Source organism: Salvia miltiorrhiza, chromosome 1 (genome assembly GCF_028751815.1).
Source record: "Salvia miltiorrhiza cultivar Shanhuang (shh) chromosome 1, IMPLAD_Smil_shh, whole genome shotgun sequence".
Lineage (NCBI taxonomy): Eukaryota > Viridiplantae > Streptophyta > Magnoliopsida > Lamiales > Lamiaceae > Salvia > Salvia miltiorrhiza.
This window is the reverse complement of record NC_080387.1, coordinates 19,829,164-19,846,637: the sequence shown is the minus strand read 5'-3', so window position 1 is coordinate 19,846,637 and position 17,474 is coordinate 19,829,164. Positions and strand designations below refer to the sequence as shown.

The 17,474-nt window shown below is 35.5% G+C and overlaps 2 protein-coding genes across 2 annotated transcripts; one reads left to right on the top strand and one right to left on the bottom strand.

Moving 5' to 3' along the window:
• The first annotated feature begins 902 nt into the window (after positions 1-902).
• Positions 903-1,697, top strand: LOC131006898 (glyoxylase I 4). Its single transcript, XM_057934046.1, has 2 exons — positions 903-1,336; positions 1,399-1,697. The coding sequence occupies exons 1-2, from the start codon at positions 977-979 to the stop codon at positions 1,654-1,656; spliced, it is 618 nt and encodes a 205-aa protein (XP_057790029.1). The 5' UTR covers positions 903-976; the 3' UTR covers positions 1,657-1,697.
• A 7,550-nt stretch (positions 1,698-9,247) lies between these two features.
• LOC130994304 (uncharacterized) lies at positions 9,248-10,075 on the bottom strand. The gene has a single exon (XM_057919371.1). It carries the CDS (start codon positions 10,073-10,075, stop codon positions 9,248-9,250), a length of 828 nt encoding a protein of 275 aa, XP_057775354.1.
• Between the last annotated feature and the right edge of the window lie 7,399 nt (positions 10,076-17,474).

Here is a 17,474-nt window from a genome sequence, read left to right as displayed (position 1 = left end):
ATGTGTGAACAAATTTTAGTGTTACTCTAGCAAAATTGATCAATTTCATATATTGACCCTATTTATTATACTCCATCCGTCGATAATATTGTTTCCACTTTGTGGACGACAAAGGTTTTAAAGAAGTGATGGGTAGTCATTGATAGAGTCAGAAGGTTTTTTAGGACAGTAACTTAGGTAGATTTGAAAATTAGGACAAAAATTTTCGGGTTTGTAAAAATAGGACATTAATTAATAAGCATGCCGCATGACATTTCTTGGCCCATTATCAAATTTTTGGGCTTATCCCCACGGACCAAGCATATCACATCCTATCTGAAGCCCTAACTTGCCACATAATCAACCCCTCCGCGGATTGTCACGTGCTTGGTTCTTGCGGGTAAGCCCAAAAATTCGATTAGTGTCATATTTTTATAAATTCAAAATTTTTTGTCCTAATTTTCAAATCAACTCAAATTATTGTCCTAAAAAATCGTCTGACTCGTAATTAATAATAGTGAGTATTATTATAAGTAGAGTTTGAGTCCAACTATTATTGTGAATGGAGTTTATTATTATAAATAAAAGTAAAAATAATATTGTCGACGTAAAAATAACAAAATAGCAAAAGTGAAAATAATATCGTAGACCAGAAGAGTAACCAATATTTGATAGAATTATTCGGAAATACACTCTGAATCTTTTGAATTAGGCATAAAGTACTCCCTCTAAATTGAAATAAAGCAATTTAATTTATGTAAATAAAAAGTACTAATTATTTGAAAAAGTGTGAGCTCGAGGCAAATCTTTATTGGTGTAATATTATTTGTCAGCCGAAATTCAAAAGCTTAAAATTAAAATAAGAAAAAGTTTAACTCGAAATGATTTCAATTCATAGCGGACAAATACTCGTACTTGTACATATATAGAGTAAAAGAGGAAGGGTTTGAAAATTGAGGCAGGTGTGGTGTAGGGTGATGCATGCGTGGCGGCAAACATGTATCTCACACGTGTAATACACGCGTCGTCTCTCCTGTCCTCGCCGCCATCTACATATAGGATGAAATTGAGGAAGAAGAAAGGCAAAATGCAGAAGGCAGAAGAAAAGCAGAATGACGTTCCTCTCATGTCACTCAACCATGTTTCTAGGGTTTGTAGAGCGGTGAAGGAATCGATTGAATTCTACAGCAAGGTACTAGGCTTCGTGCTGATCAAGCGGCCGGAGTCCTTCGACTTCGACGGCGCGTGGCTCTTCAACTACGGCGTCGGCATCCACTTGGTGCAGTCCAAGGACGAGGAGAAGCTGCCCACAGATAAGCAGCGCTTGGACCCCATGGATAACCACATCTCATTTCAGGTACTAATTCATGAAAGAAATTTAGAATTAGGAAGAAAATAATTTGTAAGTGGTGATGATAGTGCGAGGACATGGAGGCTATGGTGCGGAAGCTGGAGGAGATGAACATCAAGTACATGAAGAGAAGTGTGGGGGAGGGAGAAGGCGCCGCCATCGACCAGCTCTTCTTCAAAGATCCCGATGGATTTATGATCGAGATTTGCAACTGCGAGAATATGAAGCTCGTGCCGCAGCGCTCCATTGGCCGGATCAAACTTCCCTCCGATAAACACAACCCGCCCATCGACCTGCCCCTAAAACAAGACATGTTTCTTGCTTAATTTTTACTCCATATAAACATAGATTCGCCTTTGATTTCTATCGAAGTTTTTTGGTCTTCTCAAATCTGTTTTTGTGGAAATTTTGAAATATGTTAGACCGACTGGTCTGGAAGGCACATATATATATCCGCTATTGTTGATGAACGAGGTATATGCTGGGTTGTGTCAACTCAACGTAGCAGTGTTGGTTATTGGACTTGCGAGTAACTGGCCAAGCCACTAAACTAGCTAGAGTAGAAAGGTTCACTTATAATACTGAGTTCAAAATTTTTGTAGGCCACTACGTTATGACACTTAGTAAAATTATGTTATATTTTTTCGAGCTTAGTAAAATTATGTTATATTTTTTCGAGCTTGCAAATTTGGGTCATTTATTATTTATTTCAGTGTAAGTGTAATGTGGGCCATTTATTATTAATTTCGGTGTAAGTAAGTCACGTTCCCAAATTAAATATGGCCTAATTTTGTATAGCGTGGCATATAAAGAAAATTTGAATTCAACTAAATTGGTGGCTAACATTTGATTTTGAACTCAACTAAATTGGTGGGATTTTCACTATCTATTTCGCGTATTTCACACCATTAACATATTTGAGAATGTATATGAGTTGTAAATAAAAGAAATTTGAGAAAATCTATTTCGCGCATTTCACACCATTAACATATTCTCATTATTTATGAGAATGTATATAATCAGAATGAGTTGTAAATAATAGAAATTTGAGAAAAATTCTAATAGTGAGAAGTTAATTCTAATAGTGAGATTGTAACATATTCTCATTATTTGAGAATGTATATAATCAAAATGAGTTGTAAATAAAAGAAATTTGAGAAAAATTCTAATAGTGAGATGTTAATTCTAATAGTGAGATGTTACAATGTAACGTACAAGAGAAAATTAATATTTTCATATTTTCCTATTATATAGAATAAGATATTTTTTTATAAATAAATAAATAATTATTATTATCTCGAGGAATATATATAATCCTACAATTTAATTTTGACCCGTCACTAGGATATCTTGAGGAATATATATATATATATATATATATATATATATATATATATATATATATAATTTAATTTCAACCCTTCAATGTGTCGTTGAGCAAAGACAATTATTTGTGTATTTTAAAAATATTTTTTAATTTATTTTTATTTTTGTTTTTAATTATGTATTATTGTATGTGTACACATACAATATACCAAATAAAGGAATGAAATAAAATTTCACATCAACGTTCGGGTTTCAGCTGTGAAGTCACGCACGTCTCACCTGTAAAATAGCCTGATCGAATTTAAGTATGGCTTAACTCCCGAAATTAATAATAAATGGTCTAAATTTTCAAGTTCGAAAAAATATGGTTTAACTCCTAATTAATAATACTGTATATTTAGAAAATGGAGTGTACATGTAAATAAATAAATAATTTTTTGAATAAAATATGTATGAATAGGTCGCCTGGTTCAAATGGTTTATTGATTTATTCGATAAATTTATTGATGAATTTTATTGATTTATTCGTAAAATTTATTGATACGTTAATGTTTGTTCATAAGTTTTATTAATTTATTTATTATTTTTTTTATTTTTTCAATATATATAATTTTTTTGCGAAACTACACTCTATATATAATACTCTATAAATATATAAAGAAATAGATTCACTGAATATATATATATATATATATATATATATATATATATATATATATAGGGTTGCGCTAAAATAAGACCCACACTTAGCCTATAAAATAAGACTCAATATTGACGCTTGATCTTTCTTAAATAAACGGCCAGATCTTCAATCTAATTTCCTTAGGTAATTAACATTATATTAGGTATTAGGATAGAAAAGTAATTTTAGAATTTTAATATTGTCATTTCCTTAAATCAAGGGATTACTTTTAAGTCAATATCTAACATTCCACAGATACAAAATTAATCTAACCTATACGATCAAGGAAGGCAGCAGAATAATAAAAAAATAGTTAAGTAGTATACGTATATGAATTAAATAAATATATGTATAGTTCGTTTAAATTTTTATAAAAATTCATACAATCATACTCTATAATTCATCACATTTCTATATTTATTTCCTTCTTAATATATTATTATGTATTGCATGGTGCACTAAGTTCAATAGACGTGAACGATGCTTCTCAGTTGCACGAATTATTTTGAATTAAATAAATATATGTATTGTTCGTTTAAATTTTTATAAAAATTCATACGATTATACTCCATAATTCATCACATTTTAGACATATTCCACTTTCGGTATTGGACTCGTTAAAGATTTTAGGATAATTTGTTATTGGATTCGTTAAAAGACTTTTTGTTATTTATATTGGATTCATTAAAAATCCATACATAAATAAAAAAAAAATTCATACAAAATAATTTGTACGAAAATCGAAAACAATTCATACAATAAAAGTTGAGGCTAAAATAATTCGTATGATACCAAAAATAATTCATACAATTAGAGTTGTGGCTAAAATAATTCGTACGAAAATCAAAATAATTCACACGTAAACCAAAAATAATTCATACGCAAACCAATAATTCATAAATGCTACATTTTAATATATCACATCGTGCGTCCCCTCTTCAACCCAGTTGAACGCCCGGCAGAGCGCGACCTGCTCTCCAATCCGCTTCCAGCAGCACCGCCATGCTCCGCCCACCACTTCAGTTCAGCCGGACGCCGTCAGCGCCGCCCTGTGCATACCCGACACGCCTCCTCACACCAGGTCCCGTCGCCTTTCATCCGCGCACCACCTCTGTTCGCTGTTCGCCGTTACCGCACACAGAGCCGTCGCCATATCTCGACGCCGAACAGCAGCACCGCCACTACCATACCTCACGCCAGTCCACCGCCAGTTTTTGTTCAATTTTAGGTATAAATCATTTAATAGAAATCATTTAATCCGGAATGGTGTCACTCCCGTGAATAAATCAAGCTTGAACAATTTCAAATCTTAAATTTCCTAATTAATTGGGAATGAGAATCGTGTAGATTTGGAAGGTCAACAACTTATGGCCAAAATATCCTTCAGAAACAATTTCATATGAATATTTTCTTTTATTAAATGAATTATTCAGCCCATTAAAGATGGGAATCCAGCCGTTGGATTTGTATAATAGACGGTCATGATTTAGTCTTATATTATAGACTAAGGGAAAACCATTGAATAGCACTACCCTATATATATATATATATATATATATATATATAGAGAGAGAGAGAGAGAGAGAGAGAGAGAAAAGTTAAACAGAGAATGCTAAATATTTAGAGAATAGAGAATTCGTAAAATAAAAACGAACAGATCTACAATTTTTACGAACAAATCAATGTACCGCATGAACAATAATTTGCTTCGGGTTCGAATCCTGCTGGTGGCGAGTTTTTCTCTTTTTTTCACTAAATACGTCTGTTCGTTAGTTATGTTGATCTGTTCGTAAAATGTATAGACTTGTTCAAAATGAAATATATAATAATTCTCTGTTTAACTTGACCATATATATATATATATATATAATGGTGTGAATTTGCTTAGGTTTAGCCACGTTGAGGTAGTAAACAGCGCGGACCCTGACTATAGGGTCCTATACGCGATAGGGGCCCCAACGTTGGGGGGGTATTTGGTACTTAACCCTATATATATATATATATATATATATGGAAGGGCTACCGTGAGAACATCTCTTAAAATAAGAAATAAGAACTAGAAAAAATGTATGAATTTTAATTTTATGTAGAACACGTATAAATTTTCTGTATAAAGGTATAAATTGCGAGAAATAAATTTTTGTTATCTTTGGGATTCGAACTTAGGATCATGAATTCATCTAATAGAATGATGAATCAACCGTAGATCTTGATGATTTAAGAGCTGAAATTGATTCTTATTTTATATCACCCGTGCCTTTAATAGGTTCACTATTTTTTAATGTTGTAGCGATTTTATCACAAATTCAAATTCTAGATATTTGAACTCTATAAAAATCTTAAAATTTATGGATTTAGAGATGCCTTATACGTCATCTTTTAGAGATGTCCTCTATGATGTCAGTTTTCAAATGTCCAATGAATACACGTCGATATTTCGACTTGCCACGTCAGTCTTAATTTGAGTAAAAATTGAATTTATGGAAAATTGCTATAATATCAAAGTTCACGTATTTTTTTACACCTTTCAAAGTTCATGTGCAAAATCAAGCTACTCTCAAAGTTAGTGTATTTAGGCACTAATAATCCAAAATATTATCTTTTTCTATTTTTTTTATCATATATTTACTAGAGATGAAAATATGAGAAAATATTAGAAAATATTTTCACACCCCTATTTTAGGATAATATTATTCAATATTGGAGAAAAAAAGAGTGAAAATGGGCTGTTAGAGAAAATATTCTCTCTTACTCAAAGAAATTTTTTCATCACAGTAAATATGTGAAAATAATAAAAAAAAGGTGAAAGTATATATTTTTTTTCATTTTCCATCAAAATAAACGCACCCTAAAAGATTATAGTGAAAAAAATTAGAGATTGTATTTAAAATTACCCTTTCCAAAAAAACTCATCCCAAACTTGGCTCGGCTCAATCATGAGTTTGGATTGGGTTGGTCCTAAATTGGGGCGGGCTAACGCAAGCTTAGGCAGGGTTGGGCCGATCTAATTGGCAACTCCAAGTTCGGTCTTGGTAAGATAAATTCAGACTTTTATAGTCTATATATATAGTCTAGTCTATTAGACAATCTTTATGGGCAATATTTTTTTGCCATGGTCGAACGCCACATCACTAAAACAAATAAAAAATATTTAAAAATGAAAAGGGTGAAATAAGCCATGGTGGTGAAATAAGCCATGGTCGATCACAAGAAAAATTGAGACCAGGTGGTCTCTCTCACTCTTCTATATTCTATCAATGAGAAAGAGACACTTGTCTCCATTCTATTGGCTTTGTAGATTTTATTTAAATTAATATTCGCTATTTTATTTGAAACGCTGCAAGTGTACGAGTGCAATTGCAAGCAAGGTCGTATTCCGCAGAGACTGAATTAACCAATTCCTATCCTAAATTATTCTACTCTATCTGGACAAACGAAATTAAGAGTTATGTTTTTAAAACTAAATAAATAAATAAAGAACAAGTAACAAAATAAATCAAGCTGCGAAACAGAGAAACGGATAAGAGAAGATTTCCCAAGGCAAAAGGTTTTAACAGATTCTCCTAACTAACATGTTCAATTCAATTAATAAGATGATTCCTAAGGCAATCTCTAAGCTAGTTCATACCCACTCCCGTGGCATACAAACCGTTGATTACATGCAAGGCTACCATCCCTGGATCACACTTCTAACATGTAACTCCTAAAAGTTCCTAGGATTAATGCCTTCACAATTATCAATTCCCTTTAGAATTAAAATAAATGTGTTCTATGTTCTTAGTTCATGTAATAATCATCATCTCTCGATCTCAAATTAAATTAAACTTATGATTATGCTAAATTGGTGATCAAGCAATAAACCAAACAATTAAAACAAGAACATAAAAAGGAATAACAGTCTCAATTAATTGAATCAAACAGTCAGAAATTCAAATCATGTCTACTCCCTAAACCCTGGGAAAAAGGATTCTAGCCACACACATAGACATATGACTAAAAATCAATATCTCAATAAAACTGTAAAACATTCAACAATGAAACCGTAGTAAAATCGAGAATCTTCAGTTCTTGCTCTGACTCTGTCTTCCGTCTCTCACAGCTCTTAGGAAAAGTAAAATATGATGAAAGGTTGCTAAACTAAAAAAATGAAATATGAAAATCATATATATAATCAAATTGAATTAAGTAGAATTATGTTGGTAAAGAGCTCTGTGAAGCTCTCTGTGGCTAACGGACCAAACAAATGAAGGAGCTGCAGAAAAAATAAGCAACGCACACTAAGTGTTCGACAAAACTCCAAGCTGAGAAGCTGCACAGAAAACAAACAAAGAGCAAGAAGCAATGCGTCGTGGTGAAAACCACTGCCCTGAAAACGAGATTCGGCCGGCAATGAGGTGCAGGTGGACACCTTCTTGTCCTGTGAAACGAGCGCGTCCACGGAGATGACGCCCTTGAGATCCACGACGTACTTGGCGATGCCAGCAACGAGGCAGTGACCGTAGGGGGGCGCGGTTGCGAGAGCCGTCGTCGAAGTTCACCATTGTGTGGAGGTGAGAGGCCGATAATAAGATTATGCGAAAGGAAATAAGATTTTGAATTTTAAGGAAAGATTACAAGAAATCATTTCCTTAATAATTATCATGGATAATAAGGTAAATTGTAAATTCAAATAAAATTAAATTAATTCCTCAATTAATAAAAATATACAAATTGACAAAAATGTCCAATTAAGTGTGCACATATTTTTTTTTCCTAATTAATAATTTAACGTTGAAACAGTCACTTTTTTTATATAGTGTCAATCCAACATTAAATTTTGAAATATTGGCTAATCAGCATTTCATGTAACATGTCTAAATTTGTGCAACACAGATATTCAGATAACTTGATAAGTAATCTTGTATACAACAAACTGATCATGCGTTGGAGTCCACGGCAAGTGAGTGACATTAATAATTAATTCATTATAAAAGTAGTTCTGTAGTAGTTATAATTTGCCCAAGAAGCAAAAATAAAAAGGAGATTAGGCAGTCGTCTTTTCTCTTCTATACAAATATTTCCAACTACAAAGTAATGCTTGATAGCACTGAGTTATGTAGCTCGTATAGTTGCAAACCTAATTTTTATACATGCGCGATTTAGTTAAGTTTATTGGATGAAGCTCTACATCGGCAGTCGAAGGATCAAATAAATGTGATGACATTTGGTGTCCCACAATTTCGTGTGTACTAATATGTTCCAATTATATCTATTATTTTAATAATATTTTTTTGTAAAAATAATATTTAATAAATTTTTATTTCAAGTATTAAAATTTTAAAAAAGTTGTAGTATATCATAACTTTGAATTTATAAACCTATTACTCTATCTATCCTCCAATTTCATACCCCTTTTGTCATTTTAGTATGTTTTCCAATTTCATATCGTTTCTTAATTATCTTTAGTAAAACAAACTTCACACAAACACAAAGCAGGATATATATCAAGTATGGTACAGTGATCATGAATCTCAATCCCAAATTAAGGGTTAAAATTCTAAAACATTTACCAATTTTATTCGAATTTTGATTTTAGGCATGTTTTACAAACAGTTGCATGTCTTTTTTATGGGATCCAAGACGCATATCTAAACAGTATATGTAAAGATTTAGGTTTAAGGTTAAAACTCCACCACTTTCTCAAACGCATATCTAAACAGTGCAGTCTTTAATATATATATAAAGATTTAGGTCTAAGATTAAAACTCCACCACTTCTCCTTTTCAAAGGACCCACACCAACAACACATTCTGTACATGTCGATCGAGTATTATACCTATACCAATTCTTCCCACAAATTCTCTTTCTTTTCTTTTTTTTTTCTTCTTTTCTTTAACATGATTCATAAGTTTCATTTAATTTGCAAGACCTTAATCTCCCTCCTCTTCGTCGTCAAACTTGGTCATCAACGAGCGATACTCAGCTTTTTCTTGAGGGTAAAACTTTATCACAACCAAGTAAAACACCATCGCACACACCGTTAAAGCTATCAGATACAATCCAAACTGCAGATTCACCAACGCCTTAGCCCGCCGCAGAGCCCGATCGCCGTGGCACAGCACCGCCTCCGCCTTCAAGAAGCAGCCCTCCGGCATCCACTCCGGCGTCCACAGCATAAACCCCATGACCACCAGCCAAATCCCTTGAAAAATCACAGAAAACCCTCTCACGAACGAGCTCAGGAAGCTCGCGGGGTTTCCGGCGACGGAGATGGTGGCGATCAGCGTCACGAGCGTGACGATCTGCATGAGCCAGTGGTACTGCCCCTCGACGCCGGCGTGGTCGGTGGAGTGGAGGTGGAGGATGAGGAGCTGCTGCGCGAACGCCGCCGCCTGGAGCAGGTGGAGGAGCACCCGCTGGGCGGGCAGCGGGGCGGCAATCCTGTCGAAGAGGACGGCAAAGACGGCGTAGAGGGAGAAGGAGATAGCGATGATGGAGTGCTCCAGGTGGCGGAGGTTATTGGGTGCTGTGGCGGGGCGCCCGCCGCCGGCGAAAAGCTCCGAGATTATGAAGACAGATGTGACCAAGATGATGGTGATGGGCTCTAGGTATTTGAATCTTGGGACAGGGAACCATGGGAGGGAAATGAAGGTTTTTGGGTGGAGAGAGTGGTGCTTGATGGAGTTGAAGAGGTGCCACATTCCTATGATCAAGAATGCAAACCCTAGTGATACATGGCCTGATGTGCCTCCCTGCATTTTAGGTGTATGTGTTGATGGTTTGTGATTTGTGTAATTCATAAAAGCAAACAAGAATGGTGGGTGGGGGAGATGATGATGATGATGATGATATATATATGTGTGTTGTTTGGTTGGAGAAGTATATATATGTGGAGGAGCATAGGCCAATGATGAGGTTACATTTTGTATATTTGAGATCTTGCCTTGTACTGAAAAATGATGCTAGATTTCTTTTGGGGAGTGCCAAAGAGAACTCTACTTAAAGGAAGAGTTACTCTCATTGGTTTTGGAGGGTGAATCACTCTAGGGATCCATCTGGATCTTCGGACTAGCTAATTAATTAACTACGGTATGATCGATCATGACGCAGTTCCAAGCTTAAGCTTGATGTGAATTCTTTACAATTAAATTGTGATCGTAGCTTTTAGATTGTGCAAGTTTTATGCAAAGGACCTTGCTATTTGGATCAACTTGATCCACTATTTGGATCAACTTGATCCAGATCAAATGTAAAAATTTATTTATTACATTTTAACATGAAAATATATTCTTATCCTTTATATATTTTACCTTATATAATTTTAATATAACAATTAAATGTGTATATATATATTAAATTCATTAAATATTTTTATATTTTCAATGAGAATTTTGACTTAGTGTCAATTCAATTGGCTCTAGATAGGGCTGTAAATGAACAGAGCTACTCGCGAGCTATTCGAGATTCAGCTCGAAAAAAGCTCGTTCGGAGCTTGATTCGATAATAAACGAGCCGAGCTCGAGCCTGATTTCGAGCTCGAAATTTTTATCGAGCCGAGCTCGAGCCTGACAGTGCTCGGCTCGTTGAGCTCGCGAACATGTTCGAATTCGATTGTTCGCGAACATGTTCGCGAGCCTGTTCACGAACCTTCAGTCGAGCCTTAAATCGAGTTAGTACACGAGCCTTAAACGAGTCGAACTCGAACTCGAATAACATATTAATTAAGAAGATTTTCTTAAATTTATAACAAATTCGAGCTTGAACATCATATATACGAACATCTGACGAGCCGAGCTCGAGCTCAAGCTCGAATTCGACATTATCGAGCATCACCCGAGCCGAACTCGAACCGAGCTCGAGCTTAGTATGTGGGTGACGAGCCGAGCTCGATCATCAAGATAAAAGCTCGAATCGAGCTCGAGCCGAGCTCGAACACCCGAATATTTAAACGAGCCGAGCTCGAGCCTGCTTGTATTCGGCTCGGCTCGGCTCGTTTACAGCCCTAGCTCTAGATACATTAATGAGAAAAATTATGTATGACACACTTATACATAACGAAAAAACAAATCTATATACTCCCTTCGTCTTATCGAAAGTAGTGCGTATTTCTTTTTGGGTTGTCCCACCGAAAGTGGTGCATTTCTTTTTTTTCGTAATAATTTTACACTACAAATAATGTGGCCCCACACACATTTACACACCTTTACACTACAATCTTATTCTCCTTAAATCCCGTGCCCAAAAGAAGTGCACCACTCACTACAAAAAAATGCGTAAATAACGACGGCGGCGCCGCCGCTGGCAATTACCGACGGCACGACGGTGGAAAAAACGGCGATCCGCCTTTTGCCTATTACCGGCGCATTATCGACGGCAAACAGCCGCCGCTAATTAGCGGCAGTTGCGCTGTCGCTAATTTAAATATATATTATTTTATATTTATTATTAATTAATTTAATAATATTTATTTATTACCGATGGCAGTTGCCGTCGCTATTTACCGGCGGCATGTGTCGGTGACATCCGGCGATAGCACCACTGCTGTCCGGCCAAAATTACCGACGGCGGTGCCGCCGCCGCTAATTACCGACGGCAAGGCAAATGCCGTCGGTAATTAATTTTTGTTTCAGCCTTTTTTTTGTTTATTTTTTTTTTCATTTATCATCTAATAAGTTGGTCAAAGATAATAATACAAAAATATTAAAATTAAATATATATTGAAATACAAGTGAAAATTTAAACATTGATTATTACTAATATAAGATTATTACTAAGAATTCAAGATTCTTAGTAAGAAACTTATAATTATAACTTAAGAATGTTAATTTGATTAGCTAGTGATTTACTCATCAATCATCACTAATCTAAGATTATTACTACGAATTCAAGATTCTTAGTAAGAAACTTATAATTATAACTTAAGAATGTTAATTTGATTAGTGATTCACTCATCATTCATCACTAATCTAATATTATTACTAAGCATTCAAGATTGTTAGTAAAAAACTTATAATTATAACTTAAGAATGTTAATTTGATTAGTGATTCACTTATCAATCATCACTAATCTAATATTATTACTAAGCATTCAAGATTGTCAATAAGAAACTTATAATTATAACTTAATAATGTTAATTTGATTAGTGATTCACTCATCACTAATGTAAGATATTACTTAAGAATTCAAGATTCTTAGTAAGAATCTTATAATTATAACTTAAGAATGTTAATTTGATTAGTGATTCACTCATCAATCATCACTAATCTAATATTATTACTAAGCATTATATTCAAGATTGTTAGTAAGAAACTTATAATTATAACTTAATAATGTTAATTTGATTAGTGATTCACTCATCAATCACTCATCACTCATCACTCATCACTAATGTAAGATATTACTTAAGAATTCAAGATTCTTAGTAAGAATCTTATTTAAGAATATTAATTTGATTAGTGATTCACTCATCAATCATCACTAATCTAATATTATTCAAGATTGTTAGTAAGAAACTTATAATTATAACTTAAGAATGTTAATTTGATTAGTGATTCACTTATCAATCATCACTAATCTAGTATTATTACTAAGCATTCAAGATTGTCACTAAGAAACTTTTAATTATAACTTAATAATGTTAATTTGATTAGTGATTCACTCATCACTCATCACTAGTGTAAGATATTACTTAAGAATTCAAGATTCTTAGTAAGAAACTTATAATTATAACTTAAGAATGTTAATTTGATTAGTGATTCACTCATCAATCATCACTAATATAATATTATTACTAAGCATTCAAGATTGTTAGTAAGAAACTTATAATTATAACTTAATAATGTTAATTTGATTAGTGATTTACTCATCACTCATCACTCATCACTAATCTAATATTATTACTAAGAATTCAAGATTCTTAGTAAGAATCTTATAATTATAACTTAAGAATGTTAATTTGATTAGTGATTCACTCATCAAATATCACTGATCTAATATTATTACTAAGAATTCAAGATTCTTATTAAGAATATATTATAATTATAACTTAAAAATATTAATTTGGTTAGTGATTCACTCATCAATCATCACTAATCTAATACTCCCTCCGTCCCCCAAAATAAGTTCCTCTTTGGGGACGGCACGAGTTTTAAGAAAAAATGGTAAAATGTATTGATAGTGGAGAAAAATATGTTATAATTAGTATTGGGAGTGGTGAAATGGTGAAAAAATGTTATAATTAGTATTAGGAGTGGTGAAAAAGTAAAAAGTAAGAATAAATAAAATATTATTAGTGGTGGGGTAGTTATCCAAAAATAGAAAGAAAGAAAGAGGAACTTATTTATGGGACGTCCCAAAAAGGAAAAAGATGAACTTATTTCAGGGACGGAGGGAGTATTATTACTAAGCATTCAAGATTCTTAGTAAGAAACTTATAATTATAACTTAAGAATGTTAATTTGATTAGTGATTCACTAATCAATCATCACTAATCTAAGATAATATTCCTAGTAAGAATTCGAGATTGTTACTAGATTGATAAAATACTTATGGTGTATAAACTAGATTGATAAAAAAAATTATTAATAAATTAATAAATAAATATTTTTCCAACATAAAAATAAGGACGGAAATGAGCCCAATCCGTAATTAACAATATTTTTTGGATATCATATTGTATATTGAAGTAGCTAGACTTTTAATGAATTAATAGGTACTAGATATATCAATAATATGAGTGTTTTGTATTGGTGACCATTCGCAAAGAACTTCAAGGTTAAGCATGCTTGACTTATAGCACAACTAAGATGGGTGACCGACTGAGAAGTTCGTCTAAATTATGCAATACTGTATAAATATGAAAATAAATAGTGGATATACAATAAAATAAAATAAATTAAAAAATATTACCGGCGGCATTTTTCCGACGAGTGCGTCACCACCGTCCGGTGGAAATTACCGACGGTGGTGGCGCCGCCACAAATTAGCGACGACATTTGCCGTCGGTAATTTTTCGGCAACTCTCCGCCGTTCAACAGCGGAAATGCCGGCGGTGGCGTCGCCGTTAATTGTCGGCGGCGGCCGATCACCGTCGGTAATGGCGTTACCGACGAGCAAATCACCGACGGCGATTTGCCGCCCGTAACGCCGCCGGTAACTACATTACCGGCCGTCGTGCCGTCAATACCGACGGCAAATCGCCGTCAGTAATATCCAATTTTTTTTAGGGCTGGGAATCGGGTCGGGTTCGGGTACCCTACCCGAAAAAATCGGGTACCCGAACCCGAAAATCCCCTAAACCCTATACCCGACCCCGACCCCGAAATTGAAATCGGGTACCCTAATACCCGACTCGGGTACCCGAGTCGGGTATTCGGGTACCCTAAATTACCCGAGTTAACTCAGTTTCCCGTTTCCAGTTTCCAGTTTCCATCAAAATTCCACCAAAATTCAACCCAAAATTCCACCAAAACTCACAACGAAATTCCACCAAAATTCAACCCAAAATTCCACCAAAATTCAACCCAAAATTCCACCAAAACTCACAACGAAATTCCACCAAAATTCAACCCCCACCGTCGATTTGTAGCAACTTTCAAATCTGTACAGAATTTCATTTTTTTTGCTCAATTCTCAAACCAAGACAAAAAAAAGCATATCTGTTTATTTAAAAAAAAAAAGAGGAAGAAGAAGAAGCAGCAGCGCCTGTTGGAGCTCGGAGGCGGTGCGGCCGGCTGCTGCGGGGCGAAGTCGTAGGCGGTGGCGGAACGACGGGAACGACTGGCGAGGGTCGAGGGTATCAGAAACGGCTGGGCGACTGAGCAAGGGTCTCGGATCTGGGGGCGACTGGCGAGGGTCGCGACGTCGAGGAGACGGGAACGGCGGGCGGGCGAGGGGCGCTGGGTGGGAGACCGGAGATTCTCTGGAACAGCAGGGCGGGAGGCGGAGACGGAGACTCTGGAAATTGGCGAATAGGGAATTTGGGCGAATTTGGGAAAGGAAGGGAAATAGGGAATTTGGTGGAATTTGGGCGAATATGCCTGAACTGGCGAAGGGAATTAGGGAAATAGGGAATTTAAAATACACTTAATTAAATATTCGGGTATTTCGGGTATACCCGATACCCGATTTTTTTAGACCCTAAATACCCGATCCCGAACCCGACCCCTAATTTTTCGGGTATAGGGTACCCGATACCCGATTTTTTCGGGTCGGGTATCGGGTACCCGATTACCCGAACCCGAAATTCCCAGCCCTAATTTTTTTGTAGTGTCTAGTGGTTATAATTGCTTAATTTATTTAAATACATGTGTTGGGAACCCCATGAAATATTTGGTTTTATTTTGATGATACCAAAATCCTTAGGTTTAATTTGTAATAGACTAGAACTGTTTTGAACTCAAGTGTTAGAGTTCGTTTCTAGTTTAGTTAGCAGTTCTGAAGACTAAAGACTGAAGGACTGAAGGACTGAAAGACTGGAGACTGAAGATACCAACTGAAGTATCAGTTGAAGAATCAATTCAGAACTGATTACTTAATGCGTGCTTCGAGGACTCGGCAGACTGATACTAAAGTCAAGTATCAGTTAAACATTCTTCATCGGACTGAACTTCCAACGTTCAAAGGAAGCCACGTACTTATACAGTACAGCCGCATTAAATGCAGAGATCTCAGGATCATCCTTCTCTGCAGAGGTCATTCCTATTTGGTGGCTACTTTATCAGAGACGTCACATCTCCTGTCTTTCAAGAGAGCCGTTTCCACCAAACACGGAACCTCGAAGATTGAAGCCTCAGCCCAAATTCGAATTGCTCTCCAACGGAAGAAATCTTGAAGACGTTCTCCGCCAACGGATCTATTCAAGATCTCTCCAATAAATAGCGCTCGAGGATCAACTTCAATCTTCACCGATTCAATGACCTTAGCTGAAGCTCTGCCGAAATTGCTACTCAGCCCAAAGCTTAATCTTCCCAAAGCTTGAATCGAAGAAGAGAATTTCAAAGCCAAAATCAGTCACTACTGATTACACAGATTCTCTTAGACCTTAGGCATATATCTGTTTACCCAGAAGCCCAGGTCAAAACTTGCTCCAAAGAACTTGTTCTTTGAAAACTAGTTGGCAAGTTTTTCAAACCTCCTTTCGTGAGAAAGAAACCGAGTGTTTGAGTGAAAAGGAGTTCAGGAAGGTACTCTGACTCCGTGAGATCCTAGTGCAAGGTCGTGCTAGGAGTGAGAAATCCGACGCGAGTGAAGCGTGGGTACTGAAGTAAGGTCTCTTCAGTGAAACGGTTGTGTGCACCCAGCAAGCACACGGTTCGGTTTGCAGTGCACCAGTTAAGAACTTGCGGAGTGGATTGTTGGTCTGATCAACCGACCGTGGATGTAGGAAAGTGTTTTTCGAATCACGTAAAACTCTCTGTGTTATTTACAGCTTTCAGTCTTTACATTCTTATCTGTGTTCTTACTGTTGATAAACTGAATACTGAATAACTGCAAAGAGAAACCTAAGACTAACAACGTACTCAACCGAGGCTATTACGAAACAAGTTTATTTCCGCTGCGTGTGATATCAGTCTGACTGATCTATCATCTGATAGTCAGGAAGACTTATATCATCTCTGTTTTAGCAAACTCGACTGAAGCCCTTACGTGCATCAGTTAAGTTCCAGTGACTTAACTGATAACTCCTTACATAAGAGTTTTCAGTATCAGTCGTCAACCCTGTTTGGTCAAAACTGTTTTCAGTCAACAGGCGTTATAGTTTGCGTGTAAAGTTTCGTTTTGATCTCATTCTTGAGATCCCTCTGTTTTTAGAGGAAATTGTAAAAATAGCCCATAAGGTGTATTCCCCCCATACACCTATTCGAGAACCTTCGGACCTAACAACATGATATGGCTTGTATACACATAAATTCGGACTCCAGTGTTCGTGGTTAATGGTTGGAGCTTCGTTAATGGTTGGACTCCAGTTGACCTGTAATAACATTACCTAAGTCTTTTGAAACTTATTTTATTATTAGCATGATCATTCATCTGCGCTCTCTGCTCCTTTTGTAGGTATTAATCATCATTTAAAAAATTGTATGTTCGGACTGGCTTTCCTTTCAGATGAGACGACGGAGACATTTGAATGGTTGTTTTCGACCTTTTTAGAGTCA